The following is a 27,059-nucleotide window of genomic DNA, read 5'->3' as shown; positions in this document are numbered from 1 at the left end:
ATAAATCAAATAAACGCCACAAAATATGTATTTGTTAATATCTGTATATTTAAATAAAGCTGCATTGCATGGTTACATTTTGTAACTTTGATCTATCATCTTACTAATTTAAAGTCTACTTTAATGTCATGGGTGTATAAAACGTCAAGTGACTAATATAAGAATAGAATATTAATGTCGGTCTAATATGCATATCAGCGTATAAAAACAAATATTAAATGGTAAGAAATGATTAAATAAAAAATATCTTAAATAGTTTTTACGATGCAGATATTTCAGACATCTACCACTAGAGCGTCAACAGAGGAGAGACGCTCCAGCTACGCGGTGGAATCTGATTGGCTGGGAGGATTCCATCACTTCCTCGATGTACCGGAAATGGGTCACTGGAAATAGAAGTGACGGCTAGCTTTACCGCCGCACGAGAGGGAGAATGGATGCGTTAAATAAACTTAAACAGTTTGACGCTTATCCGAAAACTCTAGAGGACTTCAGGATCAAAACATGTGGAGGAGCCACGGGTGAGTGATATAGATCCACCGTTAACTGTAGAGGTGCTGAGCGCCATTCATACACACAGACTCATGGGGAGAAACAGTACCGAGCAGGCTAATTAACATAACGTCTTAAAATATGTACATCTAATTACATATTTAAATGGGACTACATGTACATAGCTTGATTGGAAAATGTCTCTGGGGGCTCATAAATCCAAGTCTGTATGAGATAAGAGTCAAGCCTCATGTGACTGTGATTTAAATGCCATGTAGATCACTTGTTTCCTAATTCACATGTTCTTTGTTCACTTTATAGTGACCATCATCAGTGGACTTATCATGTTGATTCTGTTCTTCTCTGAGCTGCAGTATTATCTAACTAAGGAGGTGGGTGAATGACTTCATATAAACTTGTGCAATATGTCTAACTCAATCTAATGACATCTGTCAGTCTATAGTGGCTGTGGATGGAGAGTTTATTTTCTTAATAGTGCACTGTTCATAAAGTTCTGATGAAACATCTTTGGGTTCTGGGTTCTCTTTTAGGTCTATCCTGAACTTTTTGTAGACACTTCCAGAGGAGACAAACTAAGGATCAACATTGATGTTATATTTCCACATATGCCTTGTGCCTGTAAGCAAACATTTTGTTCTGTACTTTATGTTTGGGTGGTCAGTCCTGCTGAATACTTTGTAGATGAAAGTTATGTCCTGTTGTTCATGTGCTGTGAATAAAATAAGTTTCTTGAATCGGGTTAAAGAAGTTATACTATAAGTTGTAATGATAGACGGCCCTATACTGTAAAATGTGTTGAAAGACCTGAAATGATCAGGTCATAGTATATGTGGATTGCAGCCTGTCAAGAACATGTCCGTGTCATATTTCACCCCAAAGACAGCTGACACTTACCCAATCAGTGTTGGTGTCAGATTTACTCCCGCTGTTTTACTTATTATTATGTACTATTACTGTTATTATATACTAGTTATTTTCTCTGTGTGCAGGCGTTATTGAGATGTTTGTTATTTTGTTTTCGTAGATCTGAGCATTGATGCCATGGACGTAGCGGGGGAGCAGCAGCTGGACGTGGAGCATAACTTGTTTAAACAGAGACTCGACAAAGATGGCCAGCCAGTCACAAATGAGGCTGAAAAACACGGTCAGCATCATCATATCAAGTGCTTCAACAAACTGATGTTCTTATATTCTGCTATTCTGCTGAAAAATGCACAGTGTATCATTCTTGAAAGCTACTCATAAAGTGATTTCACATCAACTATAATTGCGTGAATGCAATTTTCAAGCTAACTTTAACCCCATGTTCACACATACTTCAAATATTTAAATAAAGTATTAGTTCAACCATAAGTGAAAGTGGAAAAAAGTGAAAACAAGTATTGTTTATATAGTAATTGAATATTGTTGCGGTGCTTGTCTTGTTTTGTGCCATTTGTGAACTTTAAAAGATTTCAGATCTTCAAAATCAAGAATTGTATTAATGCAGTTGTCAATCTAACTTTAATAAACTGTTTGAACAAGTAATTGTTCACCCATAAGTATTGAGGAAAAAGGAGAAATGTTATTATACTTTGCGTTTGTTCTCTTTGTGCACTTTAAAATATTACAGTTCTTCAAAAACAAATTGTGTTAAAAATGCAAATTCTAAATAATAAAAGCTATAAAAGAGGGACATAAAGATCACAGATTGGAGAATAAATGCCCTGATTTGACTTCCATTCTGTTGTTTTCTGTGCAGATTTAGGCAAAGTGGAGGAAGGGGTGTTTGACCCCAGTACGCTGGATCCTGAGCGCTGTGAGAGCTGTTATGGAGCCGAGACTGAAGATTTAAAGTGAGTTTCACTACCACAAACTGAGCAGCTGTGGTTTTATGAAAAATTTGATATTTGTTTAAACAACAGGTCTTTCTACTGGTGTGAAACTGGTTCTGAATACCTTAGTTACGATCCTTGTTGTTGACTGACACTTCAAGATAGTCAGGATTGTCAAGATAGCAGCTCAAGTTCATAATCACCTGGCTGAATGAGGAAGAGATGGATGATAAGTTTAAAAATCCTCCTGGGCATCTGTCTTCACACTTGAGTTGATTTAGCATTTGCAAACCACATTTACAAATAACATTTGTAGTGTAAACTCTAATGTTTCCTGCAAAAGACTTTCACTGGAAATGCTTTTGAGACATGTTAATATAAAGTATATATATGGCAATCTGTGATATTGTAGTATTAATTATCGACCGATATTGATTTTTTTTATAACCGATACCGATTATTTGCTTTTTTATGTGCCCGATAACCGATATGCAGAACCGATATTTATTTACTGTTATACTTCTGTCTAATGTTTTCATATGGAGAAAATAATTTACAGGGGAGTCATATCACCTTTGCAGAATTGTAATTAATTTTAAACAGTTTTAGAAGGTTTATGTGACATTTAATAGGTTTAAAGAGTGAGGAATAATGCACTGGGTAATATCAATTCACTAAATAATATTAGCTGGAATATAACATTGTCAGGAAAGTAAAAAACAAAACAGCATATTTGCATTTTCCAACTAGTATGTTATTAATTATTAATAATGTGTTTGTCAGTCTAGATCATGAAATGATTTCTGACAAAGTGCTGTTTATCTATGCATTTACACAGAACTATAACTTAGGCTACTCAACCGTGATCGCGCGTGGAGATAATAAATAATGAATTTCCACAGAGCGGTATTTATTTAGATTTGTATTAGCAAAATAATGATTATGTAGTAAATGATAATATAATCTAGGGTGTTTAAACAAGATAATCTTGTCAAAAGTTTCATTCAGTGGCCGTGCTTGAGCATTCCTGGTCATCAACCCAGTGAGTGCTCAGCCATATGAAACTTTTTTTTCGAGACTAATGGTGATCAAATACAACAGATAGAGAATTAAATTCAGCGCTTTTATTGGGGCAGGCAGGACATGACGGATTAAGCTACGTGTCGTCTCAATTTTTTAGAACCAAGCTGCATAAATAAACTATATCAGGCATTTATGTCTCAAATCTCATTTCTGTATGTCTGTTATGTTAAATAAAGTTGAATAATTAAAGCAAAGCAAGCAGAACATATACTTTACCTGTGCACAGAGTTGTTGTTGACTGATCTCCTCAGACGGGCTGCAATGGCGGAATTCTCAAAACGGCCACAAGATGGCGCCATTTATCGGCGAATCCCGATATTACAAAACCGATACCTGATTATGGGAAAATGCTTAAATATCGGGAAAATATCGGTTAACCGATACATCGGTCGATCACTAATTTTTATATTTCAGTTTTCGTTTAATTTTAGTTTGTTGTTATTTGTTTTGTTTTAGAACTTATTTTATTTCAGTTAGTTGCCAAAGTAACATTTGTAATTTTCATCTAAAGGCCCATTCGCACCAAGGACGATAATTGTAATGGTAAAGATATAGTTCTAAAGAATTGTTCTAAATATGAGAGTGTAGTAGAGTCCACACCAAAACTATAACGATAACATCCCAGAAAAATGGTATCAGAACGACTTTTTCCAGCTGATGAACGATAAAAACATTGAGAGCCAATCAGAATCCATCCTGAGTGCAATGCATTTAAAGTGGTAGACAACAAAACTGCAGCACACGCTTAGAATAAACAGAATATCATTTGTTGGTGTGGATGCTAATATAGTTATCGTTATTCAATTATGGAAAAACTGGATCTGAGACTGATGTTAATACCACGGCCAAAGTTTGTGATTGTCATTATGATTGTTCTTCAGGTGTTGCAATACCTGTGATGATGTGCGGGAGGCGTATCGGCGGCGCGGCTGGGCATTTAAGACCCCTGACACCATTGAGCAGTGTAAAAGAGAGGGCTTCAGCCAGAAGATGCAGGAACAGAAGAATGAGGGATGTCAAGTCTATGGCTTTCTGGAGGTCAATAAGGTAACATGCAGCCCATGATTTGATTTCTGAACCAATTGCTGCGTCCAAAATCAAACACTTCCATTATATATAGTATGCGAACAGAGGAGTATGTCCAAATATATAGTAGGCGAAAAGTTCCTGGATGACCTACTACTGCCGCCGAGATTCTGAAGTGTGCATTCGATGTACACTTTACTATCACATGAGGCCACAGGGGAGGATTTGTGAATGGTGGTGGAACAACGCAACTGACGGCGTAGGTCACACGACAGTGACAACATGGCGGATGTAGACGTCCAAATTTAATTCATAGTACAACGTGCTTTTTTAATGGTCACGAAGAAAGTTTCAAAACAAATGTAGTTTTGGATAAAGTGAATGTTTTAGGTTAAATTACAAGCTTAAAAATCACAAAATTTCCTTTATATTTCTCCAGGTGGCTGGAAATTTCCATTTTGCCCCTGGAAAGAGCTTCCAGCAGTCACATGTACATGGTAAAGACTCATGTTTAGTTATCAAGTATGAATCAAACACAAGTCAAAGCTTTTAGGTCTGATGCAGAGGCATGTTTAGTAGTTTTAGCCTATTAACCTGTTTAAAGTCTGGATGCCCAAACCTTTAGTGTTCTATTAAAGATTTTGATCAAATTGAAACGGATTTTTAATAAAGCCTATGAGCCAGTATGCATCAGATCTTAAAGTCTTGCCTGCATGTAGCCAGATGCTTCATGTAGCTTCTCATTTCTTACTATGTAAAGGAGTGTATGGTGAGCCATTCAGTGCCGCTAAGATCTGTCTTTTCATTTGCTTTTTCTGCCTGCTTTCTCAAAACTGTTCATCAGTCTGTCTGTGCACCTGAGTATCTGTAGTTTAAATCCACCTCAAAGTCTGGTTTATATTGGCCAGTTGCCAAGTTTCTGGGCTGATGAACAGTTTCTTGTCCCGTCATTGTGTATGCAAGTGTGCCTTTAAGATCGTATTAATTCCTCTATGCATTCATTACCTTGTGGTGTTGACCATGGATGCTGTAAATCAAAGCGGTTTTATTAATGAAATGATTTTTGGGAAGTATGGGTTTTTAACTTGGGGACAAAAAGGTTTCTACGCTTTCCCACCAAAGCTCACAATCTTTCTCAGTAACAAGGTACAGAACTAACACCGGCTACGCTTGGTCATGCAAAGGCTATTCTTCCAATAGCTTAAGCGCATATCCAATACTTCATTAATAGACCCTGGATTCAAGTCCCAAACATTATTTCAATAGCCCTACTTCAGGAAAAAAGAGAGAAAGAGAGAGATGAGTCTCACAATTTGGCCATTGCAATTTTACTCTAGTATTGGAATGAGCTTAAAGGGCCAGTGGTTGTCACAAATTCCTCTTGAAAACTTTGCTTTCCAAAATCAAAGCCATTTAGTGACTATTTTCTTTTCTTTCTGCAGTGCATGCTGTGGAAAGTAAGTTGATCTTTTATATTTTAATAAATCTTTATTCCAAGAAAAGTTAGAATTTACCTTGTTACTACATCAGTAACTCTGCTTTTCTCTGCACATCAAGATTTAGTCTATAACAAATAGTCAGTTTGTGATTTGACATTGCAGGGGCTTCTATAACATCAATTAATTTGTCACGATTCTCATCAGCAAGCGCATCTGTGACCACTTAATGTACTACGCTCTGCCTTTGTTTAAAAAAATGTGCCAATTTCTAGGCTAACCAAGTTTACTCAATTGAGGTGCATTTACAAATTGTGGGTCTTTCGAAACATTTATTCATGTTGTCAATTGATTCCTTCATTTTCAGTTCATGATCTGCAGAGCTTTGGACTAGACAATGTGAGTTGCTTCACTTCTTTTCAATAAGACTGATCTGCCATTGCCCACCTAACAGAATTTGTTTGGTATGACCATAGATCAACATGACACATTTCATCAAGCATCTTTCATTCGGCAAGGACTATCCTGGAATTGTCAACCCTTTAGATGAGACTAATGTAGCAGCACCTCAAGGTAAGTGTGTGCTGTTTCTTATCACGCCTAAACTAAATATATGTTTCAAAGACAATAGTGTTGTCCAGAATTAAAGAGCCCTTCATCATCTTCTCTATGGTCATTTCATTGTCAGCCCTCCATAAACAGCAGAAAGGTCAATCCCATGTAGCTTATTCTACTGGACACAAATGAAAAGTAGGACTGTTTTCAAAATCTAGTTACCATCAACAGTTAAATCTTAGATTGAGCCCAGTTTTCTTCAATCAGTCTTTATTGACACCTGTGTCCTTGAATGTGGGTATGATAACAAATAAATGAATCTACAAAAGTCCTATCAGTTGAGAAGTGGCATTAGTGTGATCTCAGCAGCGGATGCCCATCCCAATCGCCATGAAGGTTCCGAACGTGCCGCCGCTTTGCATCATCGTCTTCCCAACTCCTCCCATCAACTCTCGACCCCTCATGCCGATCCTGAATAGAACGAAACACACTATTAAAACAATAACAGCTTTTCTGCCAAAATACCAGTTAATGAATTATGTTGTATTATAAATAACCCAAAATATGACAGTCTTCATACCTGAGACAGGAGAAAGTTCCGAACATGGCTCCTGCAGCCATGCCCACGGCAAACCCCATCATGAAGCCCATCTTGACTCTGTCAAAGCAACTGGGCTGCGTCTGTCCATACGGTCCTACCGACACCGGCATCTGGAGGGAGGATGATGCAGACTTTATTTGCCAAAAAATTATTCATGCAACATGTTTTGTTTTATATATGTATATATATATAAACATAAATATCATATAAAATAAACATATTTTCTATATATATCTCATTTAAAATATTTAATCTTTCATTTTTGTCGCCTTCCGAGTTATTTAACATATAATGACCTCTATAATGCCCTAAAATGCAAGTAAGTTAGTAGCTCACTGTTTTTTTACTGATAAACTAGACACCTGCGTTTTATATAAGGAAATTTAAGGAGCAACTGAAATAAACTGTCTTATTTATGAGGTCTAAATGACTTAACATAAAGGTTGAAGTAAAACTAAAATCTATAAGAGCTAATTTATTGCACGTGAGTCGTCTATTTCGTTTAATGTCACCAAGGTCTCTAGCCTTGAACAAACTGTTATGTAACGTTACGTATCAATACATTTTCGGGAAATGTATTTGAAGAAAATCTGCTTACCTTGTTCAAATCGCTATGTGAGTGCCTCTATTAGTTAGTTTTCTGATAGATTTGTTAAGTGTTTGTTATAAGACTGCTTCACACAGACGCCATTACTTGACAGGAAGTAGTTGGGGTTTAAAGTACAAGCGGAGGAGAATGCGAGGCTCTAAACTGCAGCAGCGTCCTCTAGCGGTGTGTTCCGAGCAGGAGATTCACCCTACCGGTGAAGGATGGAACTGCAGGCTGTGTGTGATAATGTCAAATTAGTTTGTTCTTGTAAATGTGTTGACGTCAAACACGTTTATTCACTTTTTTTATAATCTCCTATACAAAAGCAATTTTTTTTTAGATTTGTTACTCTTCATAATGGAAAGATCATGTCAAAAATGGGAACACTTGGCATTGACTTGTCAAAAAAATGTGTTGTCAGTGCAAGGGGATTATAAGAGAATAATTTGGAAAAAATAGTTCAGCTGACACAAAACTGAGATACTGTATTGATCTATGCACTCTTTTGCTCTACAGCATCAATGATGTACCAGTATTTTGTGAAAATTGTGCCAACGATATACGTCAAAGGAGATGGAGAGGTAAGGGAGCTGAGCTATTTGGGGAATTAAAACATTTAAAAAAAAAATGTATAAAACTGTGGCTACTTAAAACACCTTTAAGAGTCTTCTTAATTACCATAAAATATTACCATGAAAACCAGCAATATATCATTGTTACTACCTCAGTTATTGCCAGTAATGTAAAACCTTAATAAAGTAATAATTTTTTTGCCAATGGTACTAATATTAAACAACATGTTTTTCCTTTTACTTTAGGTTGTTAAAACAAACCAGTTTTCAGTAACAAGACATGAGAAGGTAGCGAATGGGCTGATTGGAGATCAGGGTTTACCTGGTGTGTTTGTGCTTTATGAGCTGTCTCCAATGATGGTGAAATTCACAGAGAAGCAGAGGTACGTCTCCTGCTATTGTTGTTCGTTCTCGTTTCATTACACTGCACACATTATGTTCACTTTGTTTGAGAGAAACCGTCTAAAGCGGTGTGTTGCGTGAGGGAATGTAGCGATTTTTAGTGTTTAATGTATATTTGTATGGGCTTTCCTTCGCAGGTCTTTCACCCATTTCCTAACAGGAGTTTGTGCTATTATAGGAGGAGTTTTCACAGGTGAGATTCTAGTTATCACAGAAATGCACTATATGGGCAGAATGAAAGAATGCAGTCTTCATAAACCCACTTTTACGGCTTGTTTTTACTGTGGCGGTAACATTTATATGCTGAGTGCACACCTTGTACATGAGAAGTGTGTAAAATGCAGACAAACCATTTCCAGTTTAAATGCTTGAAGATTAGTTTTTACCTTTTTAATTGTTCAGTTGGACCATATAATGAAGGAACAATAGTCCAGCATGCATGTAAACACCTCTATAACTCTTTCCAAAGCATCATGCATCAAATTGTTTGAGAGAAAACAACAGTGTGGCGACTTCGAAAAAGCTATAATCGGGCTACATGCTTTTGGGTAAAAAAGAAAGAAAAATTCTGTTAAATATTGCGATTGCGATTTTAAAATGTATGCTTTATTATTATTATTATTTTTGTTGTTGTTGTTATTAACTAAATAAACAATAAGAAATATTATTATTGTTAAAAAAAAACAGTACAACTGTAAAATTGTAAATATAATTGCCCTAAGTCTAAGATAAATAATATATTTATTAACATTTTGTTACTCTAAACACATAAATAAATATATATATATGTATATGTATGTATGTGTATGTGTGTGTATATATATATATACAGTATATGTGTATGTACATGTATGTGTGTATATATATATATATATATAATTTTTATTTATTTATTTATATTTTTTATGTGTTTTAGAGTGACAAAATGTTAATAAATATATTATTTATGTGTGTATGTATGTGTAAATATAAAATAGAAAATAATAATGAATATATAATATATACTATTTTTTATACACACACACACACACACACACACACACACACATATACATATATGTATATGTGTTTGTGTTTTAAAGTGCCAAAAACACAGAGTGAAAAAAAAGTATATATTATATATTCATTATTATTTTATATATATATATATATATATATATATATATATATATATATATATATATATATATATATAATTTTTTTATATATATATATATATTGTTTTGCAATTTGATAATCACATAATCAAGCTGAATCGTGATTTAGGTTTCATTTCGATTTATTGTGCAGCCCTTATTTATGATATAATTTATTAGCATTTTTTAGCTAAATAATCCCCATATAAATTTTTTATTAGTTTATTCACTTTTTTTAAACTTTACTGTGGACTGTTAACACAGCATGCAGACAGCAGTGTGTCCCTCCAGGGATGTAGATAGGCTCTTTATCTCACCTAGCCTGTTCCTCTCCTGTTCCTTCAGTTGCCGGACTCATCGACTCTTTGATATACCACTCAGCAAGAGCCATACAGAAGAAGATCGAGCTGGGTAAAGCGTCCTAGCAGCGCTGGGAGAACCTCCGTTTTAAAGGGAAGACGCCACAATGAAAGCCCGCAGACTGTTTGTTGTTGTGGCCACAGAGCAGTATCCATCGACAAACAAGCACAGGAACCGCACAAGGACCTGTGACTAAGACACTGGCCGACTGAATTTTGGAGGATCATATGGACCTCAGCGGTATGTCGATGCATCAGTGGTTTACCTCTGCAAATCAAAGCTTTCTTTTTGAGATTTTGGCCTTTGAATTATTTGTTCTTTATGAATCGCTCCTTGGTTGATTTAAAAAATTGTGGTGTTACCCGATCAAGAAACCAGTGTTTTCCTGCCCGTCATACACTGTCAGAGTTTGGCAGACTAAACCAGCAGTTTTAACTGTAGTTTGAATGAGTTTCGGTCCCTACAGAAGAAGCAGAAGCGACTCAAACTGGAAAAGACACACGCGATCTCAACAGGAACCCTGTTCTGTCATCAAGCACACAAACTACTTACAGAAACAGAGACTGCAGTCTGTACACATGTCTGATGTGTCTTTGTTTTTTGTAATTGCACCTTTAACTCTGAATTCAGGGGCTGAGGGGTGTGTGTGTGTGTGTGTGTGTGTGTGTGTGTGTGTGTGTGTGCGTGCGTGTGTGCGTGCGTGTGCGTGTGCGTGTGTGCACAGATGAGTGTTTGTATGCGAGAGTTTTCGTCATGTGTCGTTGCTGGTTTATTTTTTGTGTGGGGAAAATGTATTTATATTTTGATTGTTCAAAGCGGTTTTTAAAAATGAGAAATAAATGTAACACTGACCTTCAGTGACTTTTCTCGTGAACGAGCAACCGGTGGAATTGGATTCCTAAATTCGTCTCACGACACTTTCACTTTCACTATCACTGTCACTAAATTCGGAAGATGGAGGTAATGCAGCACAGATGACGTTATTATTTAACCATCTGATTCTGAAGTTTCTGATCATTTTTGCTTAATTTCTATAAATTTGATCTTGAGTGTTTAGTTTTAATTTAAATTTATTTTTTAATGAAACCAAGCCTAGATAGACGGAGAGACTGTGTTGGAAATTGTGTACAATTATTCTTTTTTTTGTTAAACTTTATTTTAAGGTGATGAAGTTACATTGTACTTATGTACTGAGTAATATTAATTAACTACATGTACTTACCATAGTTATGGATTGGTTAGGGTTACTTGTAATTATGCATAATTTACTGTTATTACTATAGTAAGTACATGTAGTAACGTGTAACTACGTACCTTTAAATAAAGTTAACTTTTGTTTGCACATTGCAAATGTTCTCAATTCAACTTGTTTGTAGTGTTAATTTTTGCATCTCTTACTAAACTATTTAATTGTACAGCCAAGAGGTATGACATTTTTACACAAAATTAATTTAAAAATGTGAAATAATTTCCAACATTATCATTACTAGTTGCATTGTGAAAATAAGCAGGTTACTTTTACATTGTTTTTAGTGTCAGTTCTAGTATCTCTATCTAAACTGATTATTTAAATGGACAGCAAAGAGTTATGACATTAATACACAAAATTAGATGAAAATGTAAAACTCTTTATTTCCGAAATGATCATTTTTAGTGTATATCGCCAAATGCAGCACACAACTAAGAGTATCCCACAATGCACAGCTCTGGAATTGATCTATTTCAAATGAACTGCATGGAAACAATATGAACCACAATTTTAATCATTTTTTCTCATTCTTAACTGCCAAGACATTTACCCAAAGATTTAAATTGCAAAATACCCCTTTATTTTCTAGATACAGGATGCATCAAAGTATTAAGGTCATGTGGCAACATGTAACATACTGCTGTTTGAGGGTTTTTTTGTTTGCATAATGTGCTTAAAACAAAATATGCAAAATTTAGTGTGTACAAAGAATATGTACACTGTAAAAAATGATATAATCAATAAGTTTGACGTTTTTACGTCAACTTAATCAAGTTAAGTAATTTTCAATTTTTTTAGGTTATACAAGATTCAGCTAATTGTCAAGTCAGCTTAATGTCATTTAAGTTGAAAGAGCTTAAACATCCGAGTTTTGCAATTTCCTGAGGATGAACTTAAAGGTCATTCTCTGTAAGCTGACAGTCTTTTGCTGTGTATTAATTATTTCATGTGACTGATCCACTGACCTTCTTTTCCTAAATATTCTCCTCGGTCAGACTCGGAACAAAGACCTGTGTGTTTGACTCTTTCCTGCGTCTGAAAACAGGTAACGCTGGCCACCAGGTGACGCTCCAGGTCTCGATTTTTTTTCCCCATTCTTTTTTTATATGAAATGGGGAACACGTTTATAACGAGCTGAACACACTGCCATGAGTAATTTCCGGGAAGTGTGTCACAACTGCCTTTGTGCTGAAACATAACTAGTCGAGAAACCAATTTTAGCTCATTTAATTGATGTGGCGGTTATACGAGACGTCCAGACCAAATCTTTAGAGACTTTTGTCTAATTCATTCCATATGGAAATGTTTCTTGAATCAGTGACTGAACTTTAGTCATACTAGTCTACTACTTGCTGCATAGTATTTTGTGTGTGAAACAGTAGCCTTGCTGCTAGCGCTAGTATGCTACTTTATCACATGACCTCATCTCTTTTCATATTTAATTTAGCGAGTGGCATTGTCTCAGAAATAAAAACAGTTGTTTTGCCTTTTTAATGAGTCAAGATTTTGAAAATCCCAGTTGATAGGACTTTCAGCTCATTCGTCTTGCAGGAAATTGAAGTTCAATTTGAGGGTTGCATTGTGGAATTCTATTGTAAATTCTAGCATCCCAATTTTAGCTTCTCTTACTAAACTGTATTTAATTAGACAGAAGAGTAGGCTATTGTTTGTTTTTTTGCCCGAAATTAGATTAAAATGGTTAGATACTGCTATTTTTTCCATTTTTAGTGAATTGCATTGCCAAATATTTGTTGTGTATACTGTAACATAGGCCTAGTATCCCACAATGCAATGCTATGGACTTGATCTCCTATTTATTAATATATAAATAGCAAAATGACTCATCTGGGTATTCAATGCATGCAAAAAAATATGGAAAGCATAGGTTTGGCCTACTATAAATTGCAGAAATAGTAATCTAGTATGTTAGTATGCAACCGTTAGTTCCGTTCCATCAGTTTGATTGTTCAGAACAACAGAACTCTTGCTTGTGTGTGATATTTCTTAACTGCATTGTTGCCAGTCTATGTGTGGGAGCTTTTCTCCACATGTTAAGAAATAAGGAAGATCTGAAAATTTTGTGCAACTTGGGAAAATCTTGCCAGTTTGCAAACTCTGCAAAACCAAACCAAACACTAATATTAGATATTGTGTGCAGCATTGTGATTCACTGTCTGATGAGTCTGATATTGGAGGTCTGGACTGTTGTGAAACATGGAAGACAGAAAGGGAAAAGAGGAACAGAAGGATCGTAAGAATAAAAGGAACCTGTTGAGGATTTAGGTTTGGGAGGATTTGGGTTTTCTGTTTGAGGATTTTCTGAAACAAATCCAAAATCTATTGTTATTAAAATGACTGAAGAAGATGTGCAATTGATTTCTGTTTTACACACCATCTTACCATGAACCATTTAGTTGTATGGGTTCTTAAATTTAAAAAGTTCTTCCATCGTCCATAAATTCTTCTGATTTATTTTATTTTATTTATTTTTTTTGCATTGTGAGATGTACATGTCTCTCCCATGACATACTCTTTTATATTTTCTTGTTGCCGGTTGCCTTGAAAAATTGATGTGCATGTTGAGCAGAAGCATTTGGAAAAGCTACATGGGTCCTAATCCATGTAAATAATTAATTTAGCTAACCGGCAGAGATAGTGTTAATTGCTGAATGTGCACTAAACGCTTGCTGCTGGTCAGATGTCAATCCATGAAACAACCTCAGCATCCCTGTCGATGATGATGGAGCAGGAGGAAAATCAAACTGCATTCAGAGCGTTGCATGGCTTCTCGTCTCGCTGTAATCTGCAGCTAATCTCTCCCATATATATTTATTCAGCCATACTTTGACATGCAGATCATTCAAGATGGAGACAAAGAGAGAAACTTCACAGCTTATGCAGACGCAGCTTATGCTAATGCCTGATGCTCAATGCATAGCTTATTGATCGGTCGTGTGACCCCTGGAGTGTTGAGGAAACTCAGGAGACATCTAGTCTTTGCATGGAGGACTAGGAGAGACAGTGGGCCTGGCTCTATCTGTGAAGGGTTTGGTTATGCGCATAGGACAGAAGTTACTGAGCAGTTACTCCTGACGTGGGACAGCTGTTAGCACAGCTCAATCATGCACTGTCACGTCAAACAGACGCCCTGCATTTGTTTAAAATGCCCATCTGCCTTTTTTTGAGCAATAGTGATTACAGCCCAATTGACTGTTGAGTTGATAGGTGGGGATCATGAACCCTACATTTGAAATGACAAAACAAATAAGAACAGAATAGAGTATTTATGGCCCCCTTACTGTGAGGTCTGAATGTTACTTGTTTACATATGCAAATGATATTTGATCTGATTAAATATGCACTAGTTTGCACAATTTCCAAAACAAAAATCTGAACATTGGATAAAGAACATTGGATTCATTTTGCTGACATATATAAGAGTCAAAGGATTTTACAGGGGAGATTTTGGATACTCCTTTTTGATTGTCAATAGCCAGAACTAAAATAAAATTGTACCATTTTTTTTAGGAAATAAAATGTTATATAAATCAGGCGGACAAAATATGAAAAAACTCCTCCCTTTCAGAATACAGATAGGATTAAAGTTTGGTGTATGGAAGTGCTACTGAAGTGGAGACTTCTGGGAAAAAAAAATCACATTTTAAGAAAAAAGCCTTGTGTATAATTGAACTCTACAGACCGAACCGATAAACCTCCGCTTTCAGACAAGGCTTTAGTCTCAGACTAAAATGTTTTAACTGAAAGTAACTTGCACTGGCGTATCTTAAAACATGTCAGTGCCATCGTTTTGTCTGAAGATGCACACTTAATGTTTTTTTCTAAGGCACATTTATAAAAGCTACTGAAATGTCCTAATTGAACTAAGACCTAATCCTGGCTTAATCTAAGCCCTGTCTATAAAACCAGGCCAAATTGTAATAAAATAAATGCTAATATTTTCTTTACACAAGTCTGAAAGAAGACGAAAAAAAGATCTCAAAATTGACCAGTGCATGAAAACAATGGTTTTACCTGCATAGTGTCTCGTCTTAATGACAGCAACTTCTTGAAGAACATCTTGGACTTTATTGGAAGCAAGAATATCTGAATTTTGTACACAAACATACAAAAATGATGTGACATAAAACATGTGGCATACAGTTTTAGAGTTTGGGTATGATGCTAGCCACACTAAATTTAGTTCAATTTCCGAGCACATTAATTCTGTGAATGTATGGATACCTGTATCTGCCAATTTTATGTCTTGTCCAGAACAAGTTATTTAAGGTATAGAGGTCAGGACACCATAAGAGGCCGCAGTCATCCGTCAGCATAGTCGTGTGTGTCGTAATCTAGGGTAGAAGTGAAACCAGGTTATGTAAGTCACAGGGAGCTGAACATGAGAAGATCATGTGAACACTGATGGACAATATTAGGAAGCAATCATAATGCAATTTATTCGATTTTACAGATGTATTGTGATTTTCATCACAATAATGTATGCAAACTTTCAGTATGATGGTAAACGCCTCGAGTTCATTCCTGACAAAAATGTTTGTAAGACTTGAGAGAGAACTTTACAGATCAGTGAAATTGCCAATCAGGGTAGTTTTAGATTGAAAATCATAGTCTATCACCAGTGTTATGCATTTGGCTCTCAAACAAACTGATTTAAGGATAATTCACCACAAAACTGTAATTCTCTCATCATTTTCTCACCTCCGTGGAACACAAAATGAGATGTTTAGGAGCTTTAAACCTTCCCATAAAAGCACTAGTGGTCCATATGACTTGTGAACTATCTTACAAGACTTTTAAAGCCACATAATAGCTTTGTAAGAGAAATTATTAACTGAAAATAATCTGTGGTCACCATTCACTTTCATTATATGAAAAAGAGCAGCTTGGACTGCAATAAATATCTCCTCCTGTATTCTACGAAATGATAACAGAATTTAAATTTTGCAGTGAACTATTCCTTTAAATTTCTTTAAAGTCAGCATGAAACGGAAGTTGGGTAGTCTTTTCTGTCCTTTTGTGACGTATATCTGAGTGAAACAGCTTCTCAAACAAGAAAATTTGCTGGTCGGGACTTTTTGTCCATTGTGAATTGATTGGGTCGTTGGATGGTTGTGGTTTGCCATTGGTGGATCTCATGTGAGTGACAGGTTTTCCCGCCCTCGCGCCAGTAAACACGTCATCAGAGAAGAGAAGAGATGTTGCTGCAAGAGGGAGAAGATTACAAACATGAATTAAGAAAAACTGATGTGCAGATAAATCATTTATAATAAATAGCTACTGATAGATTCCATTCCAGTCTTGTGATTTTAAGAATCTAAAATTTGGAACAACACCAAATTTGCCATATAAAGACGGACAGTGAGACATTGTTTCTGAGAAGCTGAATGAATAGAGGTCTGAGTGAACGCCGGTGGCACGCGTGGCGTCAGATTGCGGGTCAGTTGTGGTCACCAACTGCTATTGGGCATCTGTGCCAACTCTCTACCCTACATGGCCAGAAGGAACGGATGTGCTCTGCAATGTTCTGCTGATACAGGAGCCCTCTGGCATCTGTGGTGGCTTCGCAGTGTCGGTTATACACTCTTTGCTACTCTTTCTGAGTATGGTCTAAATTTGGAGGTACTATGGTGATGTCCTCTCTCATTCTGCCTCTCTTATTTCACTCCGCTTTAAATCGAGTTCCCTCCCACTGCATATTTCCATAGACTTCTTCTTGCTTCACCGCTTTTCCACTACACAGCAGCATTATAGCTGGGTTCCTGGAAAACAAACTGCTGTAAAGTTCAAGGAAGAGGCTGAAAAACAGATCACATCCTGCACATTCTTCACATGTGGGAGCCTTGTGAATTTTACAGAGGGTGCTTTTCGTTGCTTTGCTCATCCTTTTGGTCACGTTAGGACATCTGCACCTAAAAATTATCAGGTTGTGTGGTTAAACATTGGAATAAACATATAATTTTCAGGGAATTAAAGTGGAGATCGCTCTAGCCGGGATGACCTTGGTTTGGGCTGTTTACTGCACACATACAGATTGGGACATTGTTTTAGGACACTGTCAGATGGGGAAACCATAAAAAAAACAGGTGTTTCTTATAGAGACGTGTGTGTGTGTGTGTGTGTGTGTGTGTGTGTGTGTGTGTGTGTGTGGTCCAGGTAAACCCTACATTATGGGGACCAAATGTCCACACACAGATAGTAATACCAGTAATTATTGGTCCCCATGAGAAAAACAGCTTATAAATAATACCGAATGATGTATTTTGGAAATGTAAAAATGCAGAAAGTTTTCTGTGAGGGCTGTGTTTAGGTTTAAGGATAGAATATACAGTTTGTACAGTTTAAAAATCATTATGTCTATGGAAAGTCCCCATAAAACATGGAAACCCAATGTGTGTGTGTGTGTGTGTGTGTGTGTGTGTGTGTGTGTGTGTGTGTGTGTGTGTTCGTGCATCTGTTTTTCATTCTAACACTGAGCTCCTTCTGTTCTTCTGATCGTCTTCTCACTGGATGGATGTGTGCGTGAATGTGTGACATTTTCTGTTTGCATACAGTTTGCACAAGAAACCGTGCATGTTGGCGCTCGTGCGTTTCCAAACAAATCAATGATTTATTCTGAGATCTGATTTATTTCTGTGAGATTCTGTGTTTATGTTTAAGCTGTATTTTGATGACTCATATTTGGCAGGATGTGATGATTGGTGGTTGCTAAGGCAATATTGTTCATAATTTAACAATTAACCATATTGTTAATGATTCAAGCAAACCCCCAAAGTAATAAACTACAAAACTCTCTCTTTATCATTTGTACTTTTCTACACTATTAATAAAAATAAAGGTTCTTTAATGGCATTGATGGTTCAATAAAGGGTATTTAACAGACGGAACCTTTCCATTGTACAAAAGGTTCTTTATATTGGAAAGGGGTCCTTTAGATTATTAAAATGTTCTTCACACTAAGATAAAAAGGTTATTTTAAGAACTGCTCACTGAAAGGTTCTTTGGGGAACCTAAAATGGTTCTTCAATGGCATTGCTGAGAAAAGGAACTTTTATTTTTAAGAATGCATGTACTCAGACTTACACATTTCATTTTTTTTTTTTTTTTTGGTCTTGTGGTCAATAAAATGCATGAAAAAATCTTCATTGAAACAAGGACGAGATCCATATCTACAGACCAAAGTGTGATCTTTTTTTATGTGGGCCAATAAGAAACCACTTAGCAGTGTGCTAAAAACTTTAATTCATCTAGCAAGTAAAAATACAATGGATTTACAAAAAGGAAAAACTGTAATTAATATTTCAAGAATTTTCCTTTACAGTTTGAAAGCAACACTTGTGCTATACAACTAGCCTACAACTGTGTTGTTTAACAGATAGGCCTGTTCATACTGTGAGAAAGCGGGGCACAACCTAACGCAGGGCTAGTTGTAACACCCTTGTTTTAAATACTTTCACACATGCTAGCATGACAAAACCTTTTACTAGTTGCCATATCAACACTATATAGAGAAACAATTGCGCCAAAATTCAGAAATCTTTGGAAGATATCACTGAACATTTATTTAACCATAGCAAAAGTTAATTTCTCGAATCTCTATTTTTGGTGTTTATTTTAAATAAGACAAATCTGATATTATTTTAATCTCCAAATATGTTATTTAACAGTTGGGACAGAAGACACAAGAATCCCAGTTGTGCAGGTGGGGCATGTTGTAACACTGTTACAATGAGCCCCTATTATGATATTCTATTGAGAAACATGAGAAAAAGGTGAATAAAGACTTGAGAGTCAATGTTCAGAAATGATTAATTATTATGTTTTGAACTATGTTGTATAGCTGTGTTTACCGGTGTGTCCGCTGTCAAACTCAAAAATTATTTTACATATAATAATTTAAAAATGCCATTATTTTATATGAAAAAGTTAATAGTTGTATTTTATTGAGAAAATATTTTAATTTGTCTCGTATACTTTTTTTTAATTATTATTAGATCAGAGAGCATTTTAAGCTGACATTTGGTCATGTTACAATGTACCCCACCTATGGGGCATGTTGTCACATTTCACTTCCATTCTCAAGAAAAAAGCAAACGCTGTATTAATAAAACAAAGCCACATAATTGTACTAGGCATGTTGGAAATTAATGTGAGGAAAAATACCCGCTCTCCCCTACAGTATAACTATCTAGTACTGTATAAGTAAAGTCAGTGTCAAAGAGGAAGGAAAACGTCATTCAACCATGGCAACAAAAAAAAGAGGTATGAATTCCATAACGTTCATAACATGTACTGTCTGATTCGTCCCCACTGAGGGGCCCCGCAGGGTCTTTAACTGTTGGTGGTGTGTGGTCAAATTGACAGAGCATCAAAAGCAGAAGTGAAACTTGTCATGTGTCCTCAGCAGCGAGAGGAACAGTAAAGCATGGCCGCTTCTCTGAAACTTATCAATGAACACTTTCAGTTTTACTCAACCTGTTGTATCGTTTCTACACCTCATTAGGTTTAAATCTTTTGACTTATGGTTAACATGGAAACCAATCTGTGGCATCAAAGTACCATTAAAGACGTTTTTTTTTAACCTATGCTGCATGTATATTAGGTTAATATAGTAATAGTTAACATCGACTAACAATGAAGATACATTATAGTCTTTATTAGTCTTGGTTAATGTTTTCTACATTGTAATAAATATATATATATACAATATATATATATATATATATATATATATATATATATATATATATATATATATATATATATATATATATATATATAAAAAACTTTAATATTGACATTAACCAGGAAATGCATGGACAGATATACCTTAAATGCGTCTGTGGATAAAAGCATCTGCAAATGCATAAATAAAAAGACCAATATTAATATATGACTAAAAATAAATGCTGTGGAAATATTGCTAATAGTTAAAATCATAAAAATAACATGTAAATATATATTAAAAAAACAACTATATATTTATTTTTATGATTCTAACTACTCCATGCATCAGTGCAATGAAAAATAGCACATAAAAAGAAAGAAAAATGTATATGCCCTGTGATCTGCTGAAATGTTTGAGTTATTTCCTGTGAGATCAATGTCACTTCTGCACATTAGAAGCCTGTTTTAAATGCTTCCCACTTTCGTATATGCCGAAAGCGAAAGTTAACTGACTAAAGAAGGATGCTGCAGGTAAATGAGTAACAGTCTCAGAGGAAGAGGATTCTATAAAATATCAGCTTCAGTGAATTGACCTTTTCCAGTGAGGAATCAGTTACAGTCTGTGACTCTAGATATGCTGCAGCATCAGTGGATGATGTTCACCAGCAGGACCCCCGTGGAGCAGCGTTTTCTCAGCTCGAAACAGTTACTATCACCGGTTTACAGGCGACACATCCCCCCCCACACACGCTTCTAAGGAAAGCTGTGGCCGCTTGTGTTGCAATGCTTGATTGCCTGCAGAGAACATTGTTAGGTAGTGTCTTCCTTCTTATCTTCTTTCTCTTCCTGGCTTGGTACCCCTCTCTGAAGATGACAGTATTATCAGGGGGAACAGCCAAACCACGATATGCCAGGGTGAACCTTGCTTACAACATCTTGCGGTAGAACTGGGTATGAGAACCTGCTGTCCGTCCTTATTCAAGCAAACATGAGCTGATTCAGCAAGGTTAAAGGTCAAAAGAAGCAAGAAGGGCCGAATTCAGAATGGCTTACTACGCATCTTCCTATTTCTGCCATATCTTTATATGGAGAATAGTGTGCTATTCTGAATTCAGCTGCTATTTTAAAACCAGTTACATTTTGGTGCAAACTTATTTTTCTGTTTTCTTCGGTCTAAGCATTTGCTATGAAAATAATATGTAAATATTCTAAGCAGAGTGAGGCAAAAACATTCTTTACACAACCAATAAGTGCACATTTTATAACCTTAAAATACTAAAAGTCATATAAAGGGTCATATAACATTAATACCTGGTTTCACAGAATGCTTAAGAATAAAATGCATTTACTAACTGAAAGAAACTTGCAGTGATATATCTTTTTCTTATGCACGTTCATAAAAGCCACTTAAAGGTCTAATCCTGGCTTAATCTAAGGCCTTTCTGTGAAACCAGGCTTAAATATTTTAAAGACATGCAATAAAACAAAAACGTTAAGGTTATTTAAAACGTAAACTCATATAAAATATGTATTAAATTCATATGACATCAGTATAGTGTACAATAAATATACATTAATGCATATCATTTCTAACAAAGGTTGTGTCAATTTACAGCAGTTTAAAAGGGCATCCATGATGCTTTCTTTATGTGATTCTTTCTTAAGGTTTCCGTAGAGGTTTACAAGTTTTTCAGGTTTAATCTGTGTGGATGTGAAAGTGTATTATTATCTGTTGTAGAAAACCCCTCTCCACAAGCACATTTGTCATCCATGATGATTCATATATTGTACCCCACTTCATTTCAGTGTACCGGTACTTACTTTTTAAAAGTGTTAAAACTTTATTTTTTTTTTTTTTTTTACATTTCAAGCAGCCATACAGAAAAAAATATAACTGTATTCTACTAAGGGACGCTGAACTTTGCTTGTTAACCCATTTAAATCATTTTGTTCCAAGTTGATCACAGTGTATTTCAGCAGGTTCCTTCAGCACTACAAGATGACAGCCTCATGCTTATCTATACGTCTGTCTCAAAATGTTATCTTTTCATACAGTCCTGATAAGTGAAACAAAACTTTAATAGAACTGTGTAAATGCTTCTGCTTTAAAATTGCAACATTTCTTTAAGCATTGCTGATGAGGCAAACAAATGTTCCAAACAATGGGATTCTTTATTGAATGAACACAAGCCATTTAAATGGCATGTCCACATGTCTGAAACATGTAGCTGGACTACATATGGGAGCTATTTAAGAGATAGCTAGAAGCAAAATGAATGAGTGATGCAAGACTTAAACAGTCTTGGACTGCAACATTGAGTTTAACAACCACACATTGCCACCATAAACTGCATGAAAGCTGGTCTAACAACAAACCTTCTATAGGTGTATCCCTGAAAAATCTGACAAGTACAGAATTATTTATGGTCTAAAGCTATGAACATAAAAAAAAACTTTTGTGTCGGATGTATTTTGAGATGAGGTATAGGATTGAATTGTGTAGGCCTATGCACACACCTGGCTATGTTGAAATCAATGCACTCACTTATTACTAATGTTACATTTACTGAGCATTGCAATCATCTCATTTCATTAGTGGAATATATGCAAATATTAAATGCATTCTAGATCAAAGTGTGAAGGATACGCTAAAAGCATGGTTCTAATATAGAGAGGTTAGGTTATACAGGGCATCTGCCGAAAGAAAGCAAACTGAGCAGTGCCGTAATGCTGTACATCTGTCTGGAGTTCACTAAGTTTTGGTACACTGACTAGCCTCATTCAAAGGCCTCTAGGTGGCAACATTTATAGGAGTTTCAAAATACATTAAATTCTGTCCATTTCACTCACTGAGGAGCAGTGTGATTTATTAAATGTTAGTTTGTGTATCCTGGATTATCATTAAACTCAAAAGGAATCAAATATACTGCATTTCAAAAAAATGTTTAACATAGGCCTATAGATTTAGGTGTAAATACATAGCTAATTCATGATCATTTTCATACGTAGTGTTTTGGAATTTCCTGAAAACCATGTTGCACTTAATGTGACGAATGGGTTTTTAAAAATGCAAATACCCCATAGTGTCTCTTTAATATGAGGTCATGAAAACGGCATACATAAAAATGATGTATAATTTTAAATAGTTTAAGACGGAATATAGCATGCTACACTACAATGAACGTGTATGAGAATTACATCTTCTCTTTGTTGCATTCTGAGGTCAGTGGTCATAAGGAATGCAGGATTCCGCCCATATGTCGAATTCGAGGGAGACGCATAAATCATTCCCGCCACCTGAGAGGGGGTGACTTTAGCCTGCACGTGTTGAGCCGGATGCGATTCTTTTGTTATGTAACCAACGCCTATCTTCCTCATATGCTTTGCACTGCTGTCACATATAAGTTCATATATCTATCCCTTAAGTCGCGCGAGATCAGTTGTAAGAGTGTATGTAAGGAGTGTCTGTTTGAGAACAGTAGGCCTATGTCCTTGTACGTATATTACCCGCCAAAACAGACCACAGCACAACGTGATCGCGGCGTTCTTTCTCTTTTTTTTGTAGACAGTAGACACTACTATAGCAATTGCAAACTAGACCGGCATTTGTGAACTCGCACTCTCGCACACACGTGTGTGAGCTTACAACCCCCCCTCCTTCTTTTTCTTGGAATTGCATGGTTCATTGAGTGCACGAGCACTCCGCCAGAGCACTAGGTTGGACGTATATTCCCTTCATTACACCACGGCTATTCAACCGCTTTTGCGTGCAGGATTTTATTAAACATCAAGCTACAGACTTTAATTAGGCATCATCACAATAAGAGTTTTCATTCAATATTTGCTGAAAGAGTTTTGGCGCGAGTTTTCTAACGCGGAGGAATTGCGGGAGTGCATCGCCCTTTAAATTAAATGGTCTCCATTCGTCGCCACACCCACTGCCAGCTTCTGTCCGCGTGGGCTCTGACATGCCGCAAGAAGGCTCTGCGGTTTTTACAACTATTTTAAAAATAATTTTACACATTTTTCTTTTAGACTTACCGTCTTTGTCAAGCTCCTTTTTTCGCCATAGTGTTTAGAAAAAAAGGTAAGACGTGACTTTGTGTTCTTTTCATGCATGTCTACCGGCTTCCTCCATTTGATTATACAATGCGAACATCTCTCTATTATAGTTTCGCAGGAAGTGCTTTACTCGTCAAGAAATCAGTAAAAGTGCGTTGGAAGTACTGCTTTTATGCTTTGCGGATACTTTATATGATCCGTTATTAACTTTAATACGCGATTACATATGTCTTTTCATTCATTGTCTATTCATTCACTCACATGTCAGTTTTCCTGCATTTTGTACAGTATAGCCTATATAGAAGTATGTTAAGAGTTTTATTAGTTACTTTCAGAACTGCAGGGTTTTTCTTTTCTTTTTTACTTTTCTACATAGCAACTTTTTTTTCAGTTAAAACACTTTATTCAATGCCACATGAATACAGAATAGAGGTTTTTGTCACATTAGTAGGCTATTATCAACAATATTGCCAGAGAAAATCGTTTTACATGAATTACAATTAATTTACGACATAGCTTGTATTTTGTTTATTAGCTTGTTTAAAAGTCAAACCGAATGATTTAACTTTTTGCTTTAAATGTGAGAAATTGGAACAAATTTCGAGTTTGGAACAAAACTCGTGCTGGACCTTTCCAGCTGTTCTCAGTGACATCACGCACGACCGACCGCAACTCCGCCCATTGGGCGGGGCCAACATTGTAAACACGAATAAAGTGAACGCGCGAGCCGGGCAACTTTGCAATCGGCAGTGCATGAGAACAACACTTCGCAGGCCGTTTAGAAACAAGCCGCTGTTCGTCGGTAGCAGAAAGCCGGGTGGACTTTTGTATGCAAACTTTTTCTCTTTCTAAAGGATTCTGTTCTCGTGCGCTTTCCTGACAGGTTCCGTCAAGATGTTGCAGGCTTGTTCTCCATCGCACGAGTGGCTCTGCGACTCCGAGCCGCTGCTGTTTGACGACGAGTTTTGCCTGAGTCTCATGAAGGACTTGCAGGCTATCCCCACGCCGCCCCAGTCCCCTCCGATGAAACCCGGGCTCGCGAAGAATTTGTCCACGGTGGACCAGTTGGAGTTGGTATCTGAACTTTTAATGGAGGATAGCGACTTTCTCCAACTGGACTGGAACTTTACCGGCACCGCGTCTGCCGCGGACGACCCGCTCTCGGAGGACTTACTGTGGCGCATCGACGGAGGCAAACACATCGAGGATAAACTCTCAGCGGTGCTCTCCACGAGTCCCTTGCTCTCCGATATTGACACTGAGATTTTTGCCGAAATCGCCGGCTCTACGCTGGATTGCCACAATGTGGCGCTCGCTTGTCAGGCTCTGGAGAGCGAGGACTTACCGCTGGACAGCCAGGAGCTGATCGAGTCCACGTCTGATTACGGTTCACTGTCCACCGGGGGCGAATCATCTACGAGCGATTCTGGTGAGTCTTTTGATCCATTTACAATGTTTGTTTATTTTCTGTTGCGTGCACATGTGTCCTAAAGTTAAAAGAGAGTGTGTTATAAGTTTGTTGCCTGATTGAAACCACATGGATCAAACTTGAACTAACGTGATTTGAACTGTTTGTGCTCCACAGAGGAGGAGATCGACGTGGTGACCGTCCGGAGGTCGAGCACGCTGACGCGCTCTCAGCACCAGCAGCAGTTGGAGGACAGTCGGCGTGAGCAGCAGCTGGCTCTCAAGCGCTGTCACTTTGAAATTCAGCAACAGCACAACTACGCCGCCCCTCGGCCCGCCTCTCCTCCTCCCCCGCCCTCCCCCCCTCTCAAACGCTCCCGAGGGTCCGGAGACTCCCACCGGAGCACGCAGAGTTCGGGGCGCTCTCGCAGTCTGGCCTCCCGACAGGCGGTGGACACGGAGGACGAAGAAGAGAGGCGGAGGACACACAACGTGATGGAGAGGCAAAGGCGCAACGAGTTAAAGAACTGCTTTCTTAAGCTCCGGGACAACGTCCCCGAACTGTCCAGTAACGACAAGGCTTCCAAGGTGGTGATTTTAAAGCGGGCGAAAGAAAGCATCAGAAATCTGGAGACAGAGAACCAGAGACTTGCACAGAAGAGAGACAAACTTAGACAACGACAAGAACAGCTGAAAGCCAGACTGGAAAAGCTCAAGAGACTGTGAGCGTCTGGGACTGAACGTTCGTTGCCGGTTTGGCCACTAGATAGTCGCTGGTTTGAGGACCGTAACACTTTTGACTGACTGCGGAGACCTCAATATCTCTTAGGAGATTGTGGATTTTATGTCACCGTTAAGTGCTGTTTTGAAACACGCACGGTCAATGCAAGAAACGTTCTCAGTGTTGTGACTTTGCATTGTGTTAAAGTCATTTTGTTCACGAGTCTTAATATGAACCGGTTCATAGACTGTATGTTGGATGCATAATCGGTTAAAAGCATAGTTAGCCTTAAAAGAAATGAGCCCTAGATGATCCTCACACATTCTACCTGTTTGTTCTTGGCATACACATTATTTCTTCTAATGTTTTGGGCTGGATCCAAAGGATGTTAAAATGAGGGGTTGAATGTAATTAGCATATGATTAAAATTTTCTAGACTTAAAGTTTGCATTTAATGTGATGTTCAAACTGGAAAGATAAACTATATTGGATTTTGTGTTCATGCATAGCTCGTATTGTTGAGGTCTGGAGTAATGGAGGGTGTTCATTCACTCTGACTCCATGTCTACTTTGTTGGTTATTGTATGTTCCCTCCTGTTTCTTTGTTTATCTACCTCTGCCAGGAAGAAAACTGGCTATTTTATTGCCTTCATAATGGCAACTTTTTTTTTTTTTTAAATGTAAATACCTCCTGTTAATTATGTATCATAAATTATTTAGGCTTTTTTCTCTTGGTTCATTTGCAGGTTTTTGAAAAAAAAAAAAAAAAAAAAAAAGGTTCTGTTCATCCTCAACTGCACTTTGTTTTATAAAGTAATAAAGAATGAGCAAGATGACTCGTTGTGTTT

General features: G+C 36.9%; 3 protein-coding genes across 4 annotated transcripts; 2 read left to right on the top strand and 1 right to left on the bottom strand.

The window, feature by feature from the left end:
- The first annotated feature begins 302 nt into the window (after nt 1-302).
- ergic3 (ERGIC and golgi 3) lies at nt 303-11,695 on the top strand. Of its 2 annotated transcripts, XM_081381074.1 has the most exons (14): nt 370-521; nt 814-884; nt 1,044-1,131; nt 1,538-1,657; nt 2,255-2,348; nt 4,292-4,457; nt 4,876-4,933; nt 5,879-5,893; nt 6,240-6,271; nt 6,349-6,445; nt 8,134-8,198; nt 8,436-8,572; nt 8,729-8,784; nt 10,073-11,695. In XM_081381074.1, the coding sequence occupies exons 1-14, from the start codon at nt 434-436 to the stop codon at nt 10,150-10,152; spliced, it is 1,167 nt and encodes a 388-aa protein (XP_081237200.1). In that variant the 5' UTR covers nt 370-433; the 3' UTR covers nt 10,153-11,695. The 2 variants fall into 2 exon arrangements, with proteins under 2 accessions (XP_081237201.1, XP_081237200.1); XM_081381075.1 differs by lacking the exon at nt 5,879-5,893 and having other exon boundaries at nt 303-521.
- Nucleotides 6,681-7,762, bottom strand: romo1 (reactive oxygen species modulator 1). The gene is made up of 3 exons (XM_081381076.1): nt 7,627-7,762; nt 7,008-7,138; nt 6,681-6,898 (listed from the first exon to the last, which is right to left on the bottom strand). The coding sequence occupies exons 2-3, from the start codon at nt 7,136-7,138 to the stop codon at nt 6,790-6,792; spliced, it is 240 nt and encodes a 79-aa protein (XP_081237202.1). The 5' UTR covers nt 7,627-7,762; the 3' UTR covers nt 6,681-6,789.
- An 11,768-nt stretch (nt 11,696-23,463) lies between the features above and the next one.
- Nucleotides 23,464-27,046, top strand: mych (myelocytomatosis oncogene homolog). The gene is made up of 3 exons (XM_081380139.1): nt 23,464-24,108; nt 24,967-25,512; nt 25,669-27,046. Exons 2-3 carry the CDS (start codon nt 24,978-24,980, stop codon nt 26,214-26,216), a joined length of 1,083 nt encoding a protein of 360 aa, XP_081236265.1. The 5' UTR covers nt 23,464-24,108; nt 24,967-24,977; the 3' UTR covers nt 26,217-27,046.
- The last annotated feature ends 13 nt before the right edge of the window (nt 27,047-27,059 follow it).

The sequence above is a fragment of the Scardinius erythrophthalmus genome (assembly GCF_964197995.2).
Source record: "Scardinius erythrophthalmus genome assembly, chromosome: 12".
Classification (NCBI taxonomy): Eukaryota; Metazoa; Chordata; class Actinopteri; order Cypriniformes; family Leuciscidae; genus Scardinius; species Scardinius erythrophthalmus.
This window is presented reverse-complemented; position numbering and strand designations above follow the sequence as displayed.

Coding starts and splice junctions, on each gene's coding strand:
- ergic3 (XM_081381074.1), top strand. CDS start 434: ATGGATGCGTTAAATAAACTTAAACAGTTTGACGCTTATCCGAAAACT. Junction 522..813: donor AACATGTGGAGGAGCCACGG/GTGAGTGATATA, acceptor TTCACTTTATAG/TGACCATCATCAGTGGACTT. Junction 8,573..8,728: donor AAATTCACAGAGAAGCAGAG/GTACGTCTCCTG, acceptor TTTCCTTCGCAG/GTCTTTCACCCATTTCCTAA.
- romo1 (XM_081381076.1), bottom strand. CDS start 7,138: ATGCCGGTGTCGGTAGGACCGTATGGACAGACGCAGCCCAGTTGCTTT. Junction 6,899..7,007: donor GGAACTTTCTCCTGTCTCAG/GTATGAAGACTG, acceptor CGTTCTATTCAG/GATCGGCATGAGGGGTCGAG.
- mych (XM_081380139.1), top strand. CDS start 24,978: ATGTTGCAGGCTTGTTCTCCATCGCACGAGTGGCTCTGCGACTCCGAG. Junction 25,513..25,668: donor ATCATCTACGAGCGATTCTG/GTGAGTCTTTTG, acceptor TGTGCTCCACAG/AGGAGGAGATCGACGTGGTG.